Raw genomic sequence first — 20,119 nt, 5'->3', positions numbered from 1 at the left:
TCTGCAGCTATCTATCCCTGGCTATTTCACTACAACTTCTGCTGAAGTTAGAAATCTGGGCGTAATCTTTGATCCTACTCTTTCTTTTGAGTCACATATTAAAAATATCACTAGAACATCTTTCTTCCATCTCAAAAGCATCTCCAAACTACGCCCCTCTCTCAACTCATCTGCAGCAGAAACACTTATACATGCATTTATCACATCAAGGCTTGACTACTGCAATGCTCTATTTCTCGGCATCCCGGAAAAAATCCTAAATAGGCTGCAGTATGTCCAAAATTCTGCTGCAAGGCTGCTCACCCGCACCAGGCCCTGGGATCGCTCACCCGCACCAGGCCCTGGGATCATATTACTCCTATCCTCCAGCAGTTGCATTGGCTTCCTGTCCACTACCGCATCCATTACAAAATCCTTCTCCTTGTTTATAAATCCCTACATAATTTGGCCCCATCCTACCTATCAGATCTCCTCACCCCATACCTGCAATCCCGCACTCTTCGCTCTAGTGATGCATGTCTCTTAGCAGTTCCTACATCTCGGCTTCGCTCCATGGGTGACAGGGCCTTTAGTGTGGCAGGTCCTAAAATGTGGAATTCCCTGCTGCTTGAGATGCGCCAAAGCACAAGTGTATTCATTTTTAAAACTAAGTTAAAAACACATCTTTTTAGTTTAGCTTTCTTATCAGCCCGCTGATTTTGCTTGCACTGTCTTCACCTCGTGCTCAGTGCACTCATGTATGCCATTTGAGGGTGTTTATATTTTCTCTGCATCTTGGCATTTTATGTACCGTGTATGTAATCTATGTCCTAAGCTGACTGAACTGTCTATACTGTCAGTGAATTACATTATGGATGTAGCTGCATCGTTTTTTAGTTTTTTTTTGTATGTTCTTTACTATACCAATTTGTACAGTGTCCTTGGGTACCTTGAAAGGCGCTTTTCTAAATAAAATGTATTATTATTATTATTATTATTATCTGTGAACCGTAAGTTTCCACCAGCATTACTTCAGTATTGTGGCTTATTTCCAATGAAAAATATAATTGAAAAGGAAATCTCTATCTCTCATCTCTAGCTCACAGTCTTCACTCAAAGAAACTGGAACTGGACTGCGGATATACAAGCAAGCAGCAGATTCATTTTGATATCTCAATTTTCACTTCATTTCAGGCGGCATGTCATTCATTGCAATATGCATGTTTAATGCTAATCTTTTCGGGTATTGACAGCATGCTTGTTGCTATGGCTTATGCGGGTATTGGCAACATACTCGTTTAGGTCATCTGGGTAAGGGCAACATGCTTGTTGCTTAAGGCTTTCCGGTATTGTTGGTAACATGCTGTTGCTCAAGCTTTTCAAAAAAAAAAAAAAAAAAAAGGATCCAGAATTGCGCTGTCAGTTTGGTTTTAGGGGATACTGGCATATGGTTTTGTTTTGGGGGGCTATTGCTGCTCTTCCCTGTTCTTATCCATGCTAGGCTGCATGGATGCGCAGGGAGTTCTTGCCCAGAACAGAACCATACGCCAATCCAAACTGTATGCTAATTGTCAATCGTATTCGACGATAGTGGTCCTGACAGAAATCAAGCGTAGCATCAGTTCTGGCAGGTCACGTTAGTCAAGCTCGCATCAGCTGACTCTCAGCTGCTCCACGTTTACTTATAGGAATACGACGCCTATCACTGTATACATTTATAAGCTCGTTCAGTATTATCAGCAGCTATCGCGTTTCTCAGGAGCTAATTACACTGTAACGGGTTTCTGTAATTTCAACAGTATTTTACTGTAATATGTACAGTAAGATACTGTAAGATATGTATACAGTATGTTACTGTAAACAGCAAAGGATTATGGGAAAATATATGGTCACTACTATAATTCTTCCCTACTGTAAATCAATTTACAGTAGTGAACTTGCCCGCGAAAAACTGACCAATGGCAAGAGATTTCTTTTCAAGGTTTTTTTTTTTTTTTTTTTTTTTTGACTGGTTGAAGTGGCAGTTAATGCACGGACAAAAGATCATGTAACTCACCAAAAAGGTTAGTATATTATTTCTATTTTATGTAAAACAAACATTTTCAAATGTTTTTACTTATGTTAACAGCAAACTAACATGATTTATCGTTTTGTTTTCGTCTGAATGGTTTTAGTGCCTTTTTTCCCTGACTGTCAGTCAGAATGGTTCTCTTTCATCATCTCGTTTCGAGATCCACCTATGGGAAGGGCATCCGCACCTGACCTCTGCAGAAGCATCCAATTGCACCAAGTCTGGCCTGACAGACAGAAGCGCCAATGCCCGGTAAGGGACCCGCCCCTTACCAAGTGTATAAACCACTAGCACGCGCTATCTTACCTCAGTTGTTATTCGCTTCTCGCGACCTCTTTGCTTCGCTGCTCTATGTGTTTCGCTGACTTCACTACAGTCAACAGGAGGATATATCATCTTCGATCAGCCTCCGCCTGGCATGTTTGTCAGTCGGTTACGTAACTTACGTTCAGTTGCGATTGGTTTCTGGTTGCAAGCCACCCACGCTCGCTACCTGGATTCGCTCAGGCTGCCCGCCTGCGTCTTAGCTTTCACCTCTCCCATGGATCACAAACAAGCTGTTAGTATGGCCTCCGGTCCTGCTAACCCGTCTGATTCGCAGTCGCGTGCATGTCCTGCCGCCTGCGGTTCACTCATCGCCGCGAGGGATACCCATCCCTTTTGCGTGGTTTGCACGGGATTAAAGCACGCGGAAGAAGCGCTTTCACTCCCGGAAAACTGCAGCCATTGTCTCGCCCTGCCTAGGAAGCTTCTCCGACGCCGACTTAAGGTTGCGTCCACCCAAAGCGCGGATGATCAGTACGACTCGGATGTGGGAGTAGGTGAAAACGTTGCAGCTCCAGGGGCCTCACAGAGCTTGTCTTCTCTCAGCTGGGCTGACCAGTCTGAGGGTTTACTCAAGGAATTTCTTCCCGGTGCTTCCTCGCTCGACTATGAGCCGCCCGGCTCAGGCGAGGACAAGGACCCCGCTATACTGGATGGCTCGGACGACGAGGAAACCATCCCGTCCGCCCAAGCTGCCCCGGTTAGCGGCTCGGCTACACTGCCGCACGCGGTCCTTCTCGAGGTGTGTGAGCGAGCGGCCGCTCGTCTCGGCATCGAATGGCCAGCCCTCCAGAATGCCGCCGACCAAGAGAGGGATGTGTATGACGGCAAGCTCCTGGGGCCCCCTCCCGGTCCTAGGAAGCAGCTTATGCCGGTCCTCCCCGCGTGCGCTAAGCACATGCGTCACTACTGGAGAGACCCGCTCGATATTACGCACGGCTTAGCGGGTCTGGAGGTGAAGGACATGGCAGCGTGTGGTATGGGCGACCCTCCCACCATCGAGCCCTCGATTGCCAGACACCTTAACCCCTCGCAGGGAGGATTACTGGCCCCCCCTAAGCCAGCTCTCCCCAATAAGATGGACCGCTTCTCAGCTTCTGTCTTCCAGGCCTTTTCGCCCCCTTATGCAACAGCGGTGCGATGACAAGAAGGAGGATGAGGCATTTAAACTGTGCCTGCGTAGAAAGGCCGCTCCGCATCAGCCCCCCGCACGGCCCCCTCAGGCCCCGGCCACGGTACGGCCGTACCACAACACGGCCAGACCCAAGGCTCGCAGCAGGCCACCCAGCCAGCAGCCCAGCCAGCAGCCCAACCATCCTCCTAAGCCCTGGGGTAAGCCCCAGGGGCTTCTCTGTCCGGGTTTTCGGGCGGCCAGCCCATTGGACACAGTTCCCCCCCCCCCCCTTTACCCAAAAAGAGGAAGTTCTCAACTCGAGGGCCCCTTTTCCCTCGTTCGGGTGCCCAACCTCAGTTCAACACGGACTTGTCACAAGTTCAGGTGTGGTCCATACAAAATTTCCCCTCCCAGCTTCTAGTTTCAGAACGAGGGGAAAATTCACTGCCAAAAAGTGCCCCAACACTGTTGAAAAGTGCTCAACCACAGTCTCTTCACAGTTTGCACAAGCAAGTTTGGTCTCATTTTAAAGAAGACCCGTGGCAGATTATTGCTGAAGTACAAGGCAAAAAAAAATAAGTAAAGAAATAAATAAAAAAGTTATATAGGTTTAAGTTTCTGAAAATTATGAACATTATTTTATATAAAATATATATTTTATGAAACAAGTTGAACTCTAAAACGTCTAGAAAATCAAAGCCATAAATTGAAATAAGTTGTGTTCCAAATTTGAGGATGAAATCTCAAAAAATGAGCTTTCGATTTTGTTTGGGTGCAGTAACAGATTTCCCCCATTTGATGCCAGGACAACTCCACTGGTCCACACAGTGATTGGATTTGTTATTTGCAGTTGAGTTTTTCTCTCTCAATATTATTTTTTTTTTATTTTATTTTTTTTTATAAGGCTCTCAATACACTGCATCTGAATGCAAGCAGATGAGTTATACAACCATTGTGGTCTTGAATTTTTTTTTTTTTTTTTTTTTACTTTTTTTTTTCTTTCTTTTTTTTTAGCACCATCAGCATGGGGTGTTGTGGCAGGCAATTAATACTCAATAATAATACAAGCAATTTGAAGGACTTTTTTGAAATGTTTTCTGATTTCATTTGACCTCTTAAATTCTTCACACATTTCAGGTGTAGTTTGTAATCTGAAAATGTCTGTAGCATTGCTTGCATTCCCTGCAGTATTTTAAACCACTACAAAATGAATATATACTATATTGAATTTAAAAAGATATTCAGGGGTGGGTGGTGGGGGGTAATTTGGGAAATATTAATTTCTGACAAAGATCAGCATCTTAATTTAAAAGTTTTTTGTATTTTCATTACTGTTTCATAATTTAATTCTCGAGTATATATATATATTATTCAAGTTATTGTCATGTGTTGACTTGTCACCTCACTTTTGTCTGTGGTTCTGGAAAGTAGTGTGAAAGGCCTGTAGTGTGAATGTGTGGTTTAGCTGCAGTGAGGGGTGTGAGAGATGAGCCGGGGGTCAGTTTGGTGAGTGGAGAACAGTCAGACTGTGATGCACAGGTGCACCCACTGACACAGACATTTAAGAAAACCTTTATATGATTTATTTTTAACAAATTTAATAATGAGTATGATAATATCAAAATGTTCAGCATGATCAGGCTATACAGCTGCTGCTCTCAACGTACTTCATTGTTTTGAAATGTGTGCACAGATATACAGTAATTATAACAATTTATTTTTTGATGTGTATATGGTCTGGTCTGCTGAAGTTCATCACAACCCCTGCCTCTTCTGTAAGGGCCTGGTTATATCTCCATGATACAGAATATACACAGATCTAAAATAATGTTCTTAGTAGAACTTCCACATGATTTCACAACTTTTATTGTTTCAAAAATATTAAACATTGCAGATCCCACATACACTTTAAATTTATAGCATTAGCAACAATTAACGTTGCATAATTTAACCAACTGGCTCTATGCCGAAGCAGAAAACAGGAATAAAGCGAGTATTTGCTTTATAGGCCAAACCTGAAAAAATGCCACCATCTGGTAAAAAATAGTAAAAGTTAAAAATGTGAAGCCTTGCCAACAGAATGAAAGCCTCTTAACAAAGATTGAATCATTTTATAGGTAAATGGCCCTGGGATTCAAAATTGCAGTTTTAATGGGTTTCAATGGGGACATTTTTGTCCAAAAGGCGCTGAGAGGAAATATTTTGTGTACCCAGTGCAAAATAGATTTTTTTTAGAGGAAATGGGGGTGAAATAGTAAAATTCCAATAAAAATACACACCTGTGCCAAAATGTATGCAGTTAGCATTAACACCGGCAAAGTGATACCCCCAAAATGTCCATAAGGATGCACAAGGGTTAAAAAAACGATCGACTCTAATGAATTTTGTTTGTAGTGAATCAAAATCATACAGTGCAAATTAGTGTTGTCGGGTTCACAAACAAAAGACTCATATCCGTTTATTCTGTTCAGTTAGTAGTATCAAATACTGTATAGCCTAACGTGACCAGTGCATATCCGAAAGAAGGACTCATATTTAATGGTTCTTTTTATTGAATCCAAAACACCAATAAATAATAAGTGAGAGGGATTAATTTGTAAATGTTGTCACCAAGAACTATGTTGTATGCAGTGGTATTTTATACAAAATGAATGAATGAAAATATGTTGCTAAATATTTGGTTTATTTAGTAGCTTATTAGGACCAGCTAATAGGTTGCATTTATGCCACTGCAATAAATTCTGTAAAAAATGTAAAGTTCATTTCTGATTTGATAAAATGATCATCATCTGTCAACGAATTGCTGGGGGCTGTAAAAGTAAATGCAATATTCCATTGATTACTTTATTCTAAACAATTCTTTCTTAAAATATTCAAATAATTTTTAATGGAACCATCAATAAACCAGAATCCATATGATACCCATCCCTAGAAAAGAAATAAATATCATTTTATTTTATTATTATAAAGATTCTTCTGTATATTTATGTAATCTCATGGATACTATCTGGTTGTTATACTCTTCATTTTGCTTGGATGGATCACGATTTCTTTTCCCTCAGCATATTTGCAATGATTTCTTTAAATATTTGTTACACAAATTCTTAAAGGGTGTGGCCTTCTGATTGGCCAATGCTCTGCAGCCTTATTTATTGGTCTATCATTTGTGATAACATTATAGCTGAGCACACACAAAGGCATTACAGTGTAGATCACCTGTATAGAAATGAAGGCTGCAGTCACAGTGTTCTTTCTTTTGAGGGGATACAGATTTCACATCTCGATTTAACTGGATTGGACTTTACATAAGCCCTAACAACCCAGGAGAATGGATCTGGTATGGAGGTGAAGTGGAAGCAATTGACAACTGAGATAGTGGACTACCGAATGGTGATACTGCAGAGTGTGGCGGGCTAAAACAATCTACTTCTAAACTGCACAATATTCTGTGTCGCAGACGCTGTCATTTTACTGTATAGAGCTCGTTGTCCCAATTTTGGTCTATAAGAATAAGACGTGGGATGAAGCCCTGGACTACTGCAGACAGAACTACACTGACCTGGCGAGTCTGAGATCTCAGATGATTATGGTAGAGGTGATAAAAAAACACCATAACATCCCAGACAGCTTATGTGTGGACTGGCCTGCGCTTTATGGCTGGTCATTGGTTTTGGGTCAGTAGTGATGATCTTCAATTGAAAGCCTGGTTCATGGAGGGGGAGCTCCAGTGTCCTGACAGAAATCATCCTATTTAAAGGGAATGATTGTGGTGGGGAGTTTGCTCAAACTATGGCAGCGAATAGTTGTTCTAAAAGACGGTGTCGTCTGCGGAGCGCTTTCAAAGACCAGTGAAAGCATACTGTCAGTTAAGTCCTATTCAGACGCTAATATTGTTTCTCATGGGCTCGTCCGGTATTTTAAACATTTACAGGGGTAAGTCAGTGATTTTATTGCCGTCCGAATCCAAAATGTCAGTGTTTTTTCTCACCCAACCCGCGTAAAAATCCCTGGCCAAATTATCTACTGTTTTTTGACAAACAGGTCGTGTGGTAGCCTAATTTAAATGCCGTCTGAAACCACCTAAGAAGAGATTAAAAATTCACTGTTTAAATCCTTTTTGATCACTGCAGAGCACCGTACGTAAGATGTACACTTTTATTACTTAAATGCTGGAAAGTATTTACAAGAACAAAATTTCATTGCAGCTCCACCTCAGTGAACAAAAATGGGAAAGAGAAGAAAGCACGTAAAAATTTGAAATGGTTATTATGGCAGCAATATATGATACAATTTTAAAATATGTAGGCTAGGCTATTATAGTTTGGATTATTTTTTATTATATCCAATGAGTCCTAATAAATGCAATTTCAACTACTTCTGAAGTGCTTCTTTTATAAAGAATACCGCTTTATCACATAATGCAGTGAAGCAGCCCCTGCATGAGAGAATAATTTATTCTCAATAAGCCATCGATATTAACCAATTCAGCGCCATCGCCACGGACAGCACCTGGTAACGTCGTACATAAGAAGGTATCTCAAGCAGCTTCCTAAGGTATGGTTCGGGGAACACGCCTAGAAATGGTATAGGCCTACCTTTAGTTAAGTTATACCTTAAGAGTCTTCGTAGCGCGCTAAGAGACCTTATCGGGAAACGAAGCCCAGTGCATTCGATTGTACTTAACAACAATCCGATTGTTCAGCTGACAAAACGTCTTTCCGGAAAAAAAAACTTTCAGTAGACAAAAACTCCATAAAACGATTGTAAAAAGTTGTGAAAATTACGTGATCTAGGACCTGTATGTGTGCGTGCTATTGACTGTGTCTATCCATCCATCCATATGCCATCTAACCGTAGGTCTATGCATGACGCTGAATTGAAAACATTTTAGTTCTTGAACTGCATTTTAATACAAACTGCTTCACCTTTGCAATTTCGATTCTCAACAGCAGGGGGAGCTAAATAGACAAGTGTTATCATCAGTAAACCAGTGAAATTCTACTTCATCTGGTTCAGATAAGCTCATTTGTGTGTTATAGTCTTTTTAAAAAAAACGCCTTACACTGCTTAAAAGTGAAACTTATGTTTATTGTTTTGTTTTTTGTGTCACCTGAACCTAAATACATATGCATGTAACAAATAAAAAATAAAAAACCCTGCTAGTCTAACTGAGTGGCCATGAACAAAGAGAGCAGATTTCTTTTTATTGAGGGCCACACATTGAAGATGTTTGTATTTTGCCCCTCTTAGTCATAAACATAGTATTATAAATTGCAATATTTCAATTTTGATTCTCTGATCATAAGTTCACTAATATAACACATTTCTTTGTGAAAGAAGAAGGCTCTCAGCAACTAGAAATACCTTTTTATGAAATGTTTTTCCACCAATGAATTTAAAACTTTGTTTCTTGAGGAATCATTCAGTGTTTGTACTGTAACTGGTATAGGCTTGTTGTGAATGATAATAGAATCAAGTTTTTGTAAGACAATGCCGTTTGTTTTATTAGAGCTCACAACAGCATTCAGATACATCAAATACAACTAATGAACACATAGGGCAATATTACTTTAATTTAAATGTTATATCACAGAATTATTATTTACTACTGTAACCTCTTGCAGCTGAGTACACTACATGTGTGCTTGAGCTTCTTTCAGTCTCGTGTCTGTTTGCGTTTCTTCCAGGGAAATGTACCGCTGCGTAGCTTATCTCCTCTGGTACACCCTAAAACCAACACCAAAGTACTCAATACACATAGCTAAACCAATAAAACAAAGCAATGTAGTATATTTAAACGTTACCTCATTAGCAGGAGACGAAGAAAGAGTTGTTTGTAATGGCTGGGTTTCTGCAAAGAATATGCTTTCTTTTTAGTTATGACATGATATTTACACATTTTGGTATGTTATAGGTACATGTGTATTTTGCAGGATGTAATCAAACCTCTCAATGATAAAATCAACATTTTGTTGTATTTTACAATTGAACATTACATTCAGGTTGATTTAATTTCATCTTTTGGACAGTTATACTTTTTATTTTTATGTAATATAATTAGTGTCAGTAATGCCCTAATAATCAACATTATCATACAATATTGTTTCAATATTCTTAAAATACAAATGGCTTACCAGAAAATGTTTCTTGTCGTTTTTGTGCTCTCTTACATAGAAGGATAGCGATGATCACCAAGCACAATATATTTGTTACTACCAAAACTGGGACCTTTAAGTCAGTCCAGGCCATCTCAGGAATTGGTTCTAAGATTTAAAAAAGTCAAAATATTCAAACTGCAATTAAAATGATTTAATGTATCGTATATAAATAATTTTCTCACCTCCAATATTAATCCTACTTCCATTTCCAAACAGTATCTCTCCACACATGGCCACAGCGCAGTAGTAAGTCCCAGCGTCAGTTAAACTGAGATTGGGGAGATTGAAGATACAAGACTGTGTATGGAAATCTTTCTCAGAGCTCTTATTGCATTGATCGTTTCTGTTTCCATGCTTGTAAAGGATTCCTGGATGTGTATCTCCTGATTCTTGTCTAAACCAGTAGACGCTGTGATTTCCTTCACATCTTTCAGTGAGAACAGTACAGTGAAGATTCACAGAGTCTCCTGGGTTAAACTCATGCTCATTTACTCCAGTACTCAAGTCCACTCCTGACAAAAACTGCTTAATGTGGTGATGTCTTGTATTTACCCCTAAAATTAGAATAGGATTATACATTATATCATTATATATATATATATATATATATATGTATATGTATGTATGTATGTTTTTCTAGGTTTACTTACCTTTATAGTTTAAAAACAGCCCATTACCGAAAGTTATAAGATCATAGTCACGAGCACCACAGTAATAGATTCCAGTGTCTGATGGCTTTAAGTCTTTTATGATTAAAGTAAAATTATTATTTTTCTTTACAGCTGTCAATCTTGTGTCGTTCTTGAAGTCTCCGTAAAACGTTGGCGTTAAAGCATCAGTATAGAGACTGAGGATGCATGTTGGAGCTTCTCCCAGAGATTGCTTGAACCAGGAGAAGTAGTTCTCGTGGTCTTTAGATATCAAGCACTCTAAAGTTATAGTTTCACCTGCAGCGAAGGTCTCCAGGACTTTCTTTTGAACTACAGCAGCAGATGTGATGAAGCCTGAGAAGAAAAAGCACAAGCAGGACCATCAGAGCAGATCAGAAAAACACCCTTTCATAAATATAACTATTTATAACTAATATTATAACTAATATTAACTTTGCAGAACAAATCTCTCTTCCAGAGCAAACACACCTGTCCTAGAGAGTAGAAAAAATATCAGAAGTTTTAACATAGTTGAGGTCCTCTGTGCATTAGGCAACATCTTATGGAGCGTTTGTAAGACGTGTGGGTGTGAAACGCCTGGGTTTGGTGGAGTCAAGCCTTGTTTTTCTGATTTAGATGATGTCTGGTTCTGATTGGCTGTTGTCATTTTTCCATTCAGCCTGTCTGACCCAAGACATATAGCATGTGATGTGGCTTATCTTTTGCTCTTATGCTTATTTTTGGAGTCTCTGTGAATCTTGTGTAATGATCAACTGGTAATATTTAATCTTTGTGAACTCTCATTTTCAGTAGTTTTTGACCTTTTATTTTCTTTCTTTCTTTCTTACACAGCAAGCTCAGACTAACATACATTTATTTGATCAAATATATTGATAACCAGTAGTGATGCAACGGATCACTAAACTCACGGTTCGGATCTTATTACGGTATTACGGTCAGCAAAAAAAAATTAAGTAATAAAAATTGTATTACTTAAAGCCCACTTTTAAGTACATTGATAACACAGCAAAAATGCAGCTTTTAATAATTAAACATTATTAAAGACAAGTGAACAGTCAGTAATAAAATAAGATCAAATACACAAATTACAAGCTGATGAATACAATATAACAAAGTTACAAATAAAGTAAGGTCTAACAGTAGTATTCAGGTACAGAAATGTAACAATTAAATGCAAAATAACACTATAGTGTTCACTGTATAATTTAAATATAGATTAAACTTTGTTAAAGATATGTTTTGTTGTTTGATTAACATTAATGACACAGACAGCAGCAGATTTTTATAGGCTGTTGTCACTTTAAGACTTAATGAACGGATCCACATCCGATTTCTCTCTCAAATGTTTATGTTCACTTCAGACATAACCGACTGTGTTTACAAGAATACTTGGCGACACAGGTATTTTAACATGCAAAGATTAAGTTGCAAAAGAGGTGTTCGCGCGCTATCTGAAACGTGCCTCTCTTTGTGTGCGCGTTCTCTTTCACCTCTTCTTGTGCTTGAATTGTTTAAAATCACTTCAATGTGTAAATTGTCAAAAAAAAAACAAAAAAAAAAACACGTGCAAATGATAAACTTTCACTGTATGTTGAATAAACGTAGCAATTAATCCGCGAATCACATTCTGCCGACCCATGGGGCCTGATCAGTATGGATCACGGATCAACGGCTAATAACAGTCATTGTTTCAATAACATCATACTCACAAAATGATGTTTACTGACTGTATATAGTTTATAGTCTAGAAGTACAATGTATTTATAGGAAACATTTGAATTTTGTCATAGTTCTTCTTATAGCTCATCCAGTCATTTACCATTTCAGATAATTCAGGATGTTTGACACACTTTACATGCTTTTTATGCCTAATCGATAATGTAACCGCAAAACACGTCCACAAACATGACCTCTAACAATAGTATCCTGTAAAACATTTCAAATAATGAAATAGTGCCCCCTATGTGCAGTCAATAGAAAAACACAGACTCACAACACATCCCTTTTGTCAAACTATTACAGCACATTTATATTCTCATCAGTTCCCCTAAATGTCACAATACTTCAATTTTATTTTATGCTAATGAAAATAACAGCATATTTATTCTTGCAATCGTTGTGCTCATATACTGTAGTAGTTTACTCAGTCTAGGCAGTTCTGTGTGTTAAGTCATGGGGTTGACTGGGGTTAAAAACAGCATTAGTTGAATGCAAACATATATTTACATTTGATATTAGAAATGGGCCTTTGTAAGAATTTTGCATTGAGAAATATAGACTGAACTTCTATCGGCTGCACCTTCAGATCCAGAACTTCTGGGTTAAATGATCTGTTAGCATGTTAAAGTACAATACCCTTTTTGTATGTGGCACATTCTGAACCACTGCATGACATTTCAGAATAATATAAAGGTTCTGGAATTGTGGTGTGTTGGTAGGTAATGCTGGTGGACAAACTCTAAACACAGTTGTCTGCGCCTGGCTTTGACTCTTTGAGTTTCACTGCAATAAGATGATGTATGGAAACTTTTACCCACAGAGACCTAAGCGCGCTTCAGGTTGTTTGTTTGTTCTATGTTACTTTCAGAAACAAAGGGTGACCGCAACCTAAGCTCTGTGGATTGAATTCATTGTCTTATATATATATATTTAGTGGCATAAGTCGGTTTCCGAAACCATTACTCAACATATGAAAGGAACTAACGTGTGGTATGCGTGCAGTTGCAGATCTTAACAGTGCATTGTGTAAAAAGTTAGCCTTTAACACATAATGATAAAAATAAGACATAGTACTATATTAAAGCACAATATAACAGTTAAATAATGGTGCTTGCACAGAAGCAAAGGAATCAAGTTTCAGTTCTGCACAGTGGTGAAAAATGTATTATGCATTAAGAGAAATATTGTTGAAAAGTCTGTAAAAATGGTCCCAATGTACTTTGTAAATTTGAAGCGTTCATTGTACGTATTGATTTTTCGCAGTTGTTTACCTGTTTTTTAATCTTTTTATTACGTATAGCATTTTAGGGTTAATGAGCTTGGCCTGGAAAATGATAAAATTGGAGAACAGTGACATTCCCTGAAAGCCAACAGAAATCAATTAAAAAAGTTTTTTTTTTTTTTATAAATAAGGCTGTCAATACACTGCATCTGAATGCAAGCAGATGAGTTATATACAACCATTGTGGTCTTGAATTTAGTGTCGTAATAATTATTTTTTCACTTCTCTTTTATTGGTTTTAGCACCATCAGCATGAGAAGTAATTACTGTAATACACAATAATAATAATACAAGCAATTTGAAGGACTTTTTTTGAAATGTCACTGATGTCATTTGACCTCTTAAGTTCTTCACACATTTCAGCTTTAGTTTGCATCCAGAATCTGTCTGGAGCATTGCATGCATTCTGCAGTATCTTAAACCACTACAAAAAGGAAATATACTAATTTTTCATTTCTGACAAAGAAATGGACTGCATCTTAATTTAAAAGTTTTCGTACTTTCATTACTGTTTCATAATCAAATTCTCAAGTATATATATTTTTTTATTCATGTGTTGACTTGTCACCTCACTTATAAACAAGGGGCATTTTGTCTGTGGTTCTGGAAAGTAGTGTGAAAGGCCTGTAGTGTGAATGTGTGGTTTAGCTGCAGTGAGGGGTGTGAGAGATGAGCCGGGGGTCAGTCTTGTGAGTGGAAAACAGTCAAACTGTGATACACCCACTAGCACACAGACATTTAAGAAAACCTTTACAAGATTTTATTTTTATTTTTAACATGGTCACATCACAATTTTCTGTTTTAAAAGCATGTTCTGCTAATAAATTGTCATGAGTAATATCAAAATGTTTTTCATGATCAGTCTGTACAGCTGCAGCTCACAACGTACTACATTATGTGTGCATAGATATACAGTAATTATAACAATTTATTTTTTGATGTGTATATTTTTTAGCTCTGTAATCTGGTCCGCTGAAGTTCCCCTCAACACGTCTCATTCTGCACTGAACAGCTTCTTCCTGTCTGGGTCTGTATAGGAAATGATCTCATCACAACCCCTGCCTCTTCTGTAAGGGCCTGGTTATATCTCCATGATACAGTATATACACAGATCTAAAATAATGTTCTTAGTAGAACTTCCACATGATTTCACAACTTTTATTGTCTCAAAAAAATTAAACATTGCAGATCCCACATACACTTTAAATTTATGGCATTAGCAATAGCATAAATATTAGGCAACAGTATTGGACCATGTGTCATTGCTGGACTATCTAGTAGCAGAATACACAACATCTGCATCCTCAGCATGTCTGGCTGCTCTTCTGGTTTTCTGTTTTGAGAACTGTAGAGCAGCATACAGTGTTGAATGAGGCTCCTGCAACCGAACCAAAGATGCATTTATCAACAGAGCTACTGTAATCTTTCACTTATTCAATTCAAATAATTTTCACTTATTAAATCAAATTCAAATGCACTTAGAAGAAAATCTGTGTGTGTTTAGCAAAACGAAGGCAAACGGTTATTATACATACGTGTATAAAATAGACTTAGTAACATCAAATTACATTCACTGCTGTTACGTAGATTTATTAATTCTAAGATTATAAGATTTACTAATTCTGATGTTGTGGGTATTCGGGAAATAGTCAGGGAAAGAAAAAGTGGAATTTAACTGAAAGTGTTCCTGATTTGTTCTCTCACAACGCATGATAATTTTACCCATGCAAAATACTTTATATTTTATACCCACTTTATTCAAGAATAAATCATATTTAATTTTGTTATAATGTTCTGTTCTGTAGATCTGGATTCTTACAAAAATATTTCAAACATGCAGTCTTTTTAAAGAACATGGCTAGTACTAAACGGAAAAAAGAAGAAGGCCTGCATCAAGTAAGAAACTTTATATCGCCTGAAGAATGTTAGACATTTAAGAAATATTTAAAAACATCGATATTAGAAAAGTCAGTTTATAGTTTTCTGATTTTTTAAACTCCTTTAAACAGCAGAGACGCACATATTCAAATCTTTTTGTACACGGGTCAATCTGATCTTTAATTGCAACTCTACAAGAATATGTATATGCTTATATATATATATATATATATATATATATATATACTGTATATATATATATATATATATATATATATACTGTATATATATATATATATACTGCAGACCTCAGAAGACTTCTGTGTGAAATATGCTTTGCATTTCATTTTTGTGTAATCAAATAATTGTATATTAAGAATGTTTACCTCATGATGTTGTGTTACATGCCGATCAGCATCTGTGACAACAAAGAGAAAGAGACATTTAGCTGTTTTTTTCCAGATTTTGTTTTCCAATATAATTTGTTAAATACACTTGCTGATTTGTTTTTATCATTACTTAGTATATCACAGAATCCTATCAAACTGCACACAGTTATTAACCATTTACACAATACGTGAAAGCATTCACACTGGAATTAGATATCTTGAACTGAATAGATGTACTGTTACCTTTTTTCTGTGTTTTTCTGATCTTAACAATGAACAGTGTGAGAGGAATGATGATCAGAATAACAACAAAACCACCAAAAATAAAGGTCAGTGTATAAAAGATGTTTCCAGGACAGTATTTTTCAGAAATCGAACTCCTCTTAAGATCTGTTAAAAGTAAATCACATTTTACTCAAACAAAACACAGTCTAGATAAAGCATCATTGTTTATGAAATTATGAATGTTATGTGTGGTAAAGAAAGGCAGATGATAAACACCTTTATTTTTAACTTTGTAAGTTTCATTTTTCAGTGGCGTAACGCTCCTCTCTGTGCAATAAATGAAGAATTAAAATATATGAGTCCTCTGGAAATTATAAGGTTTTATGTCTGTACTTTGCAAAAGATTTCTGTATTTTTTGTATTTTTTACCATACATAATGTGGGCAAGCAGTTCCTCTACAATATGCTGTTGATAAAGACAGATTACCTTTAATGTCCAGGTTTTTTCCATCACCAAATGTGATCACCCGATTGTGCCAACCACAGAAGTACAGACCAGAATCAGAAATATCCACATTTAAAATTCTTAGGGAGCTGTTTTTGCTGTTCAGAGACATCACATGACGGTCTGGTTGAAAACCATTTAAAAATGTTGGCACTACTTCAATATCATAAGGTAACATCATGTATACAATAGTAAGAGGTACAGCACTGTTTGTTTGCTTGAACCAGTGCATGTTGTTTCCAATATTTAAGGTGTGTTGAAACCAGATAGTGACATTATCTCCTGGTTGAGCTGACATACTGGTTGTCTGAGATGCTGTAACTGTGAGCAAACCTAAACCCACAGAGGGATAACAAATAACTTCATATTAATATTTAGAGCACAGAAATTGATGACACAAAAAATGCTGCGTATCTCACACCTAATGTTTGCTATTTAATCCAGAATTATTCATTCCTATCTTGCATGACTGAAGCAATTATAGTGCAGTAATGCTTACCCATGCCACAGATCAGCAGCGCTGAAATGATTATATGAAACATTGCTGTACTGAATCAGACTAGAACCAACCAGGAAATTAAGATGAGGAAATCAGTGTGCTTTATTTATATATGAGGGGGTGTGGCTTATGCAACACCAAACTATGACAAACCTGTCAATCAACAGGCAACTTCACAGCACATATTGCCAATTCAAAACAAGAAGTTTCATTATTGATCAGATATATTGATTTTATGTTTTGTTCACTGCTTTAGCTCCCCATAGTTTCCCTATAGCACTTTTGAGAATACATTTTTTCCAAATCAAATTTACAAAGAACTAAAAAGCATCTTGACACTTATGTATGAACATGTCTTTAATTGATCATTTCTGAATTATATTATACATTTTACATGATACATTTTACCTGACCCACAAATTGTTAAACTTATCTTATCCTGACTTTAATTCTCTGAAGGCCCAGGGTTTGATGGAGCATGTTGGAATATAAGCTTTCTGCCTAACCATTTGACCTCCGATAATTAATAAATTAAAAAATAAACTGTGACATTGTTAATTTTCAAATAATAAGTTTGAGGTTGTTTTATATTTCAAGTAGTGTCAGTGTACACAGTTGAGTCCTCAGTATGTCTTCCTGCCATTTTGGACCTCTTGTTTGAGAAATACACCGCAGCATATTCTACTGAATCATTTTCCTGCAAAGAAGCAGAAATATTTTTCAAGATTCTAATCAGAAATTCTAAAAAGAAAACTCATCATATGACGTCTTAGATTTTATTCTCAAGCCTGTTTTCCTTATTTTTAGCCCAAAATAAGTTATACAGCCCCCCCCCCCAAAAAAGAGCAACAGTTCACGTCCAATAGCCAACAGAATTAGAAATAATATTGTTTGATCAGAATCAAAACAATTGTTAATACCAACAACACAGAAATATTTTTTTTCTTTAATGCGCAACATGTTGATTTGTTGACACAACTAAATTGACTAAATGGCAGAACACATGCAAATGTATTGTCGGCAAAATCAAAAGCATTTCTACCCAACATGGAGAAGCATAGCAGTAATTAATTTCATGTCATTCATGACATTTAATGTCATCTTGTTCTTTATAAAAGGGTCAAAGAAACCAGTCTGATCTGGAAGAAAAGCACTTTTTTTTTCTCACTAAGAGTACAATGAAAGTGATTTTAGAAAGAAACAGAACAAAGACAGAGATTTGCTTGTTCTCATTTCTACTTTGAGATATTTTGAATGTCTTATTTAGCCTGTAACATAATCAAAGTCGGTGAGTTTACCTTGTCATCGTGCTGTTGTGTTTGACATTCAGCGGCTGTCACAAAGCACAGAAAAAGTCAATCAGTTGCTGTTGAGAATACATTTTTTGAAGAATGAATTCCACATTGGTGATTAACATTTATATTTGTGATTTCATTTGTGATTGATCTGTTTAACCAAGTGTAAATATTTTACCTTTTTTATGCTTCTGCCTTTTATGTTGCCTGATAATCGCCAAAAGGAGAGGAATAATACATGTAAAAAAAATGATGCCACCAAATAGGAGAGTCAGAACGAAAAAAATGTCTCTAGAACACTCCTCAGACACAGACAATTTCTCATCATCTGTAAAAAAGTGGACATTTCAATTTTACAGTATTTATTACACCACTTAGTGATTCCACAAAGAACACATCTTGTATAATATTTTTTTCCCCATGAATTTACTAGAAAGATATTAATCACCTGCAGTTTCAACTTAATATGGAAAGTAAAATAATAAACATACCCTTTTTTGAGGTTCCTTTGCCATTTTTCTCTGAATTGAAAACAGTTGGCCAGTGTGAGTCACTTACCATTGTGGCATTTACAATGGTATCTAAACTGTGGTGTTTTTCAACATGTGCTATTTATGACAAAATGAGAAAAAGAGCTATAAACATTATATAAACATGAGAGAATATTGAGATTCAAAAAGATTACCTTTCACTTCAAGCCTGGTTCCATTGCCAAATTTCATGTAATATCCCGTTGCTCCACAAAAATAGAAGCCAGAATCAGAAATACTTGCATGCTTAATTGTTAGGGTTGTGCTTTTGCTGAACAGATTCATGGCAATTTGGTCTTTTGTGAAAGTGTTGAAATAATTTGGCTCTACCGTCTGAAGACTCTCGGTGTATAGCATGTGCACAATAGTAATCGGCACATCACCGTCTGTTTGTTTGAACCAGTACAGGTTTCCAGAAACATGGATAGCATGTGCACACCACATAGTGACACTTTGTCCTGGCTGAGCATTCATACTTGCTATAGAAAACATTACTTGGAGAAAACCTGAAAAACGTAAAAAGAAAAAGAAAAAAGAAAAGAAGTAAAGCCATAGTACACCACAAAACATAATTTTTACATTAAAATCTCTCCCCATTTTAGTAACTCTCCAAAGATTTTATATCTCCCATTATAAAAATGTAGTTTAGAGTAGATAAATCTTACCAGCCCCAAAGAGCAATAACGCTGCAGTTGAAATATGTAACATTTGTGCACTGAGTCAAACCAGAGCTGAAGAGGAAATTAAGTGGGCGATATCAATGTGTTTTATACATAAGAAGGAGGTGTGGCTTTTACCCCTGAAACAATATGCTCTCTACAGAGAACATAATCAAATACAAAATATGTACTGATGAAGGCACCATGTTAAGTCTTCTTTTATTCAGTGCTCTGAAAATGTTTGGGATTTCCTGAATGAATTAAATCTGCAAATAGTCAATAAATAATATATAGACCTAATTTTTTCTGCTATTGCATCTATACACAGATTAGTGATATCACTATTTGCCTAAAGGAACCCACTGTGTACCTTAGGCCTTGTCCACACTACGTTTTCTTTTGAAAATGCATCTTTTTCTCTCAGTTTTGGCCTTCCGTCCGCACTGAGACAGCGTTTTTATGAATGAAAACTGAGCTTTTTGAAAATGCTCTCCAAAGTGGATACATTTGAAAACGGTGTTTTCACATTGTAGTGTGGACTGTGAAAACAGAGGTATTTGAAACCGATGACATTTAGTCATGAGACGCATATTGTACTGATAGATACAATAAATACTGACCAGGATGCATCTGTCACACAAGGTTGAAGGAAGAGCAAGAAGGTGATGATCAAGTTTCAAAAGTCTTTAATAATCCACTTTAAAAGCAATCCAAACAGGCGGGCAAACAAAACACAACCTAACAGACATGACCAGACAAATGAACACTGAAAAGGCTGCGACGCAAATGAGGGAAATAATGACAAATACCTGATAATTGAA

The 20,119-nt window shown here is 36.9% G+C and overlaps 1 protein-coding gene and 1 gene segment (V, D, J or C); both read right to left on the bottom strand.

Moving 5' to 3' along the window:
- Window positions 1–8,673: 8,673 nt before the first annotated feature.
- On the bottom strand, window positions 8,674–10,878 carry LOC311288569 (uncharacterized protein). The gene is made up of 6 exons (XM_084406058.1): window positions 10,786–10,878; window positions 10,297–10,650; window positions 9,829–10,200; window positions 9,623–9,751; window positions 9,293–9,339; window positions 8,674–9,215 (listed from the first exon to the last, which is right to left on the bottom strand). The coding sequence occupies exons 1-6, from the start codon at window positions 10,853–10,855 to the stop codon at window positions 9,087–9,089; spliced, it is 1,101 nt and encodes a 366-aa protein (XP_084262184.1). The 5' UTR covers window positions 10,856–10,878; the 3' UTR covers window positions 8,674–9,086.
- Window positions 10,879–16,892: 6,014 nt separating this feature from the next.
- Window positions 16,893–19,480, bottom strand: LOC311288578 (Ig kappa chain V-VI region NQ2-6.1-like). The segment is given in 6 exons: window positions 19,305–19,480; window positions 18,795–19,145; window positions 18,601–18,717; window positions 18,288–18,316; window positions 18,113–18,147; window positions 16,893–17,511 (listed from the first exon to the last, which is right to left on the bottom strand).
- Between the last annotated feature and the right edge of the window lie 639 nt (window positions 19,481–20,119).

Source organism: Rutilus rutilus (assembly GCF_951802725.1).
Source record: "Rutilus rutilus genome assembly, chromosome: 3".
Lineage (NCBI taxonomy): Eukaryota > Metazoa > Chordata > Actinopteri > Cypriniformes > Leuciscidae > Rutilus > Rutilus rutilus.
Note: the sequence above shows the minus strand (reverse complement) of the source record. Positions and strands in the feature narration are given on the sequence as shown.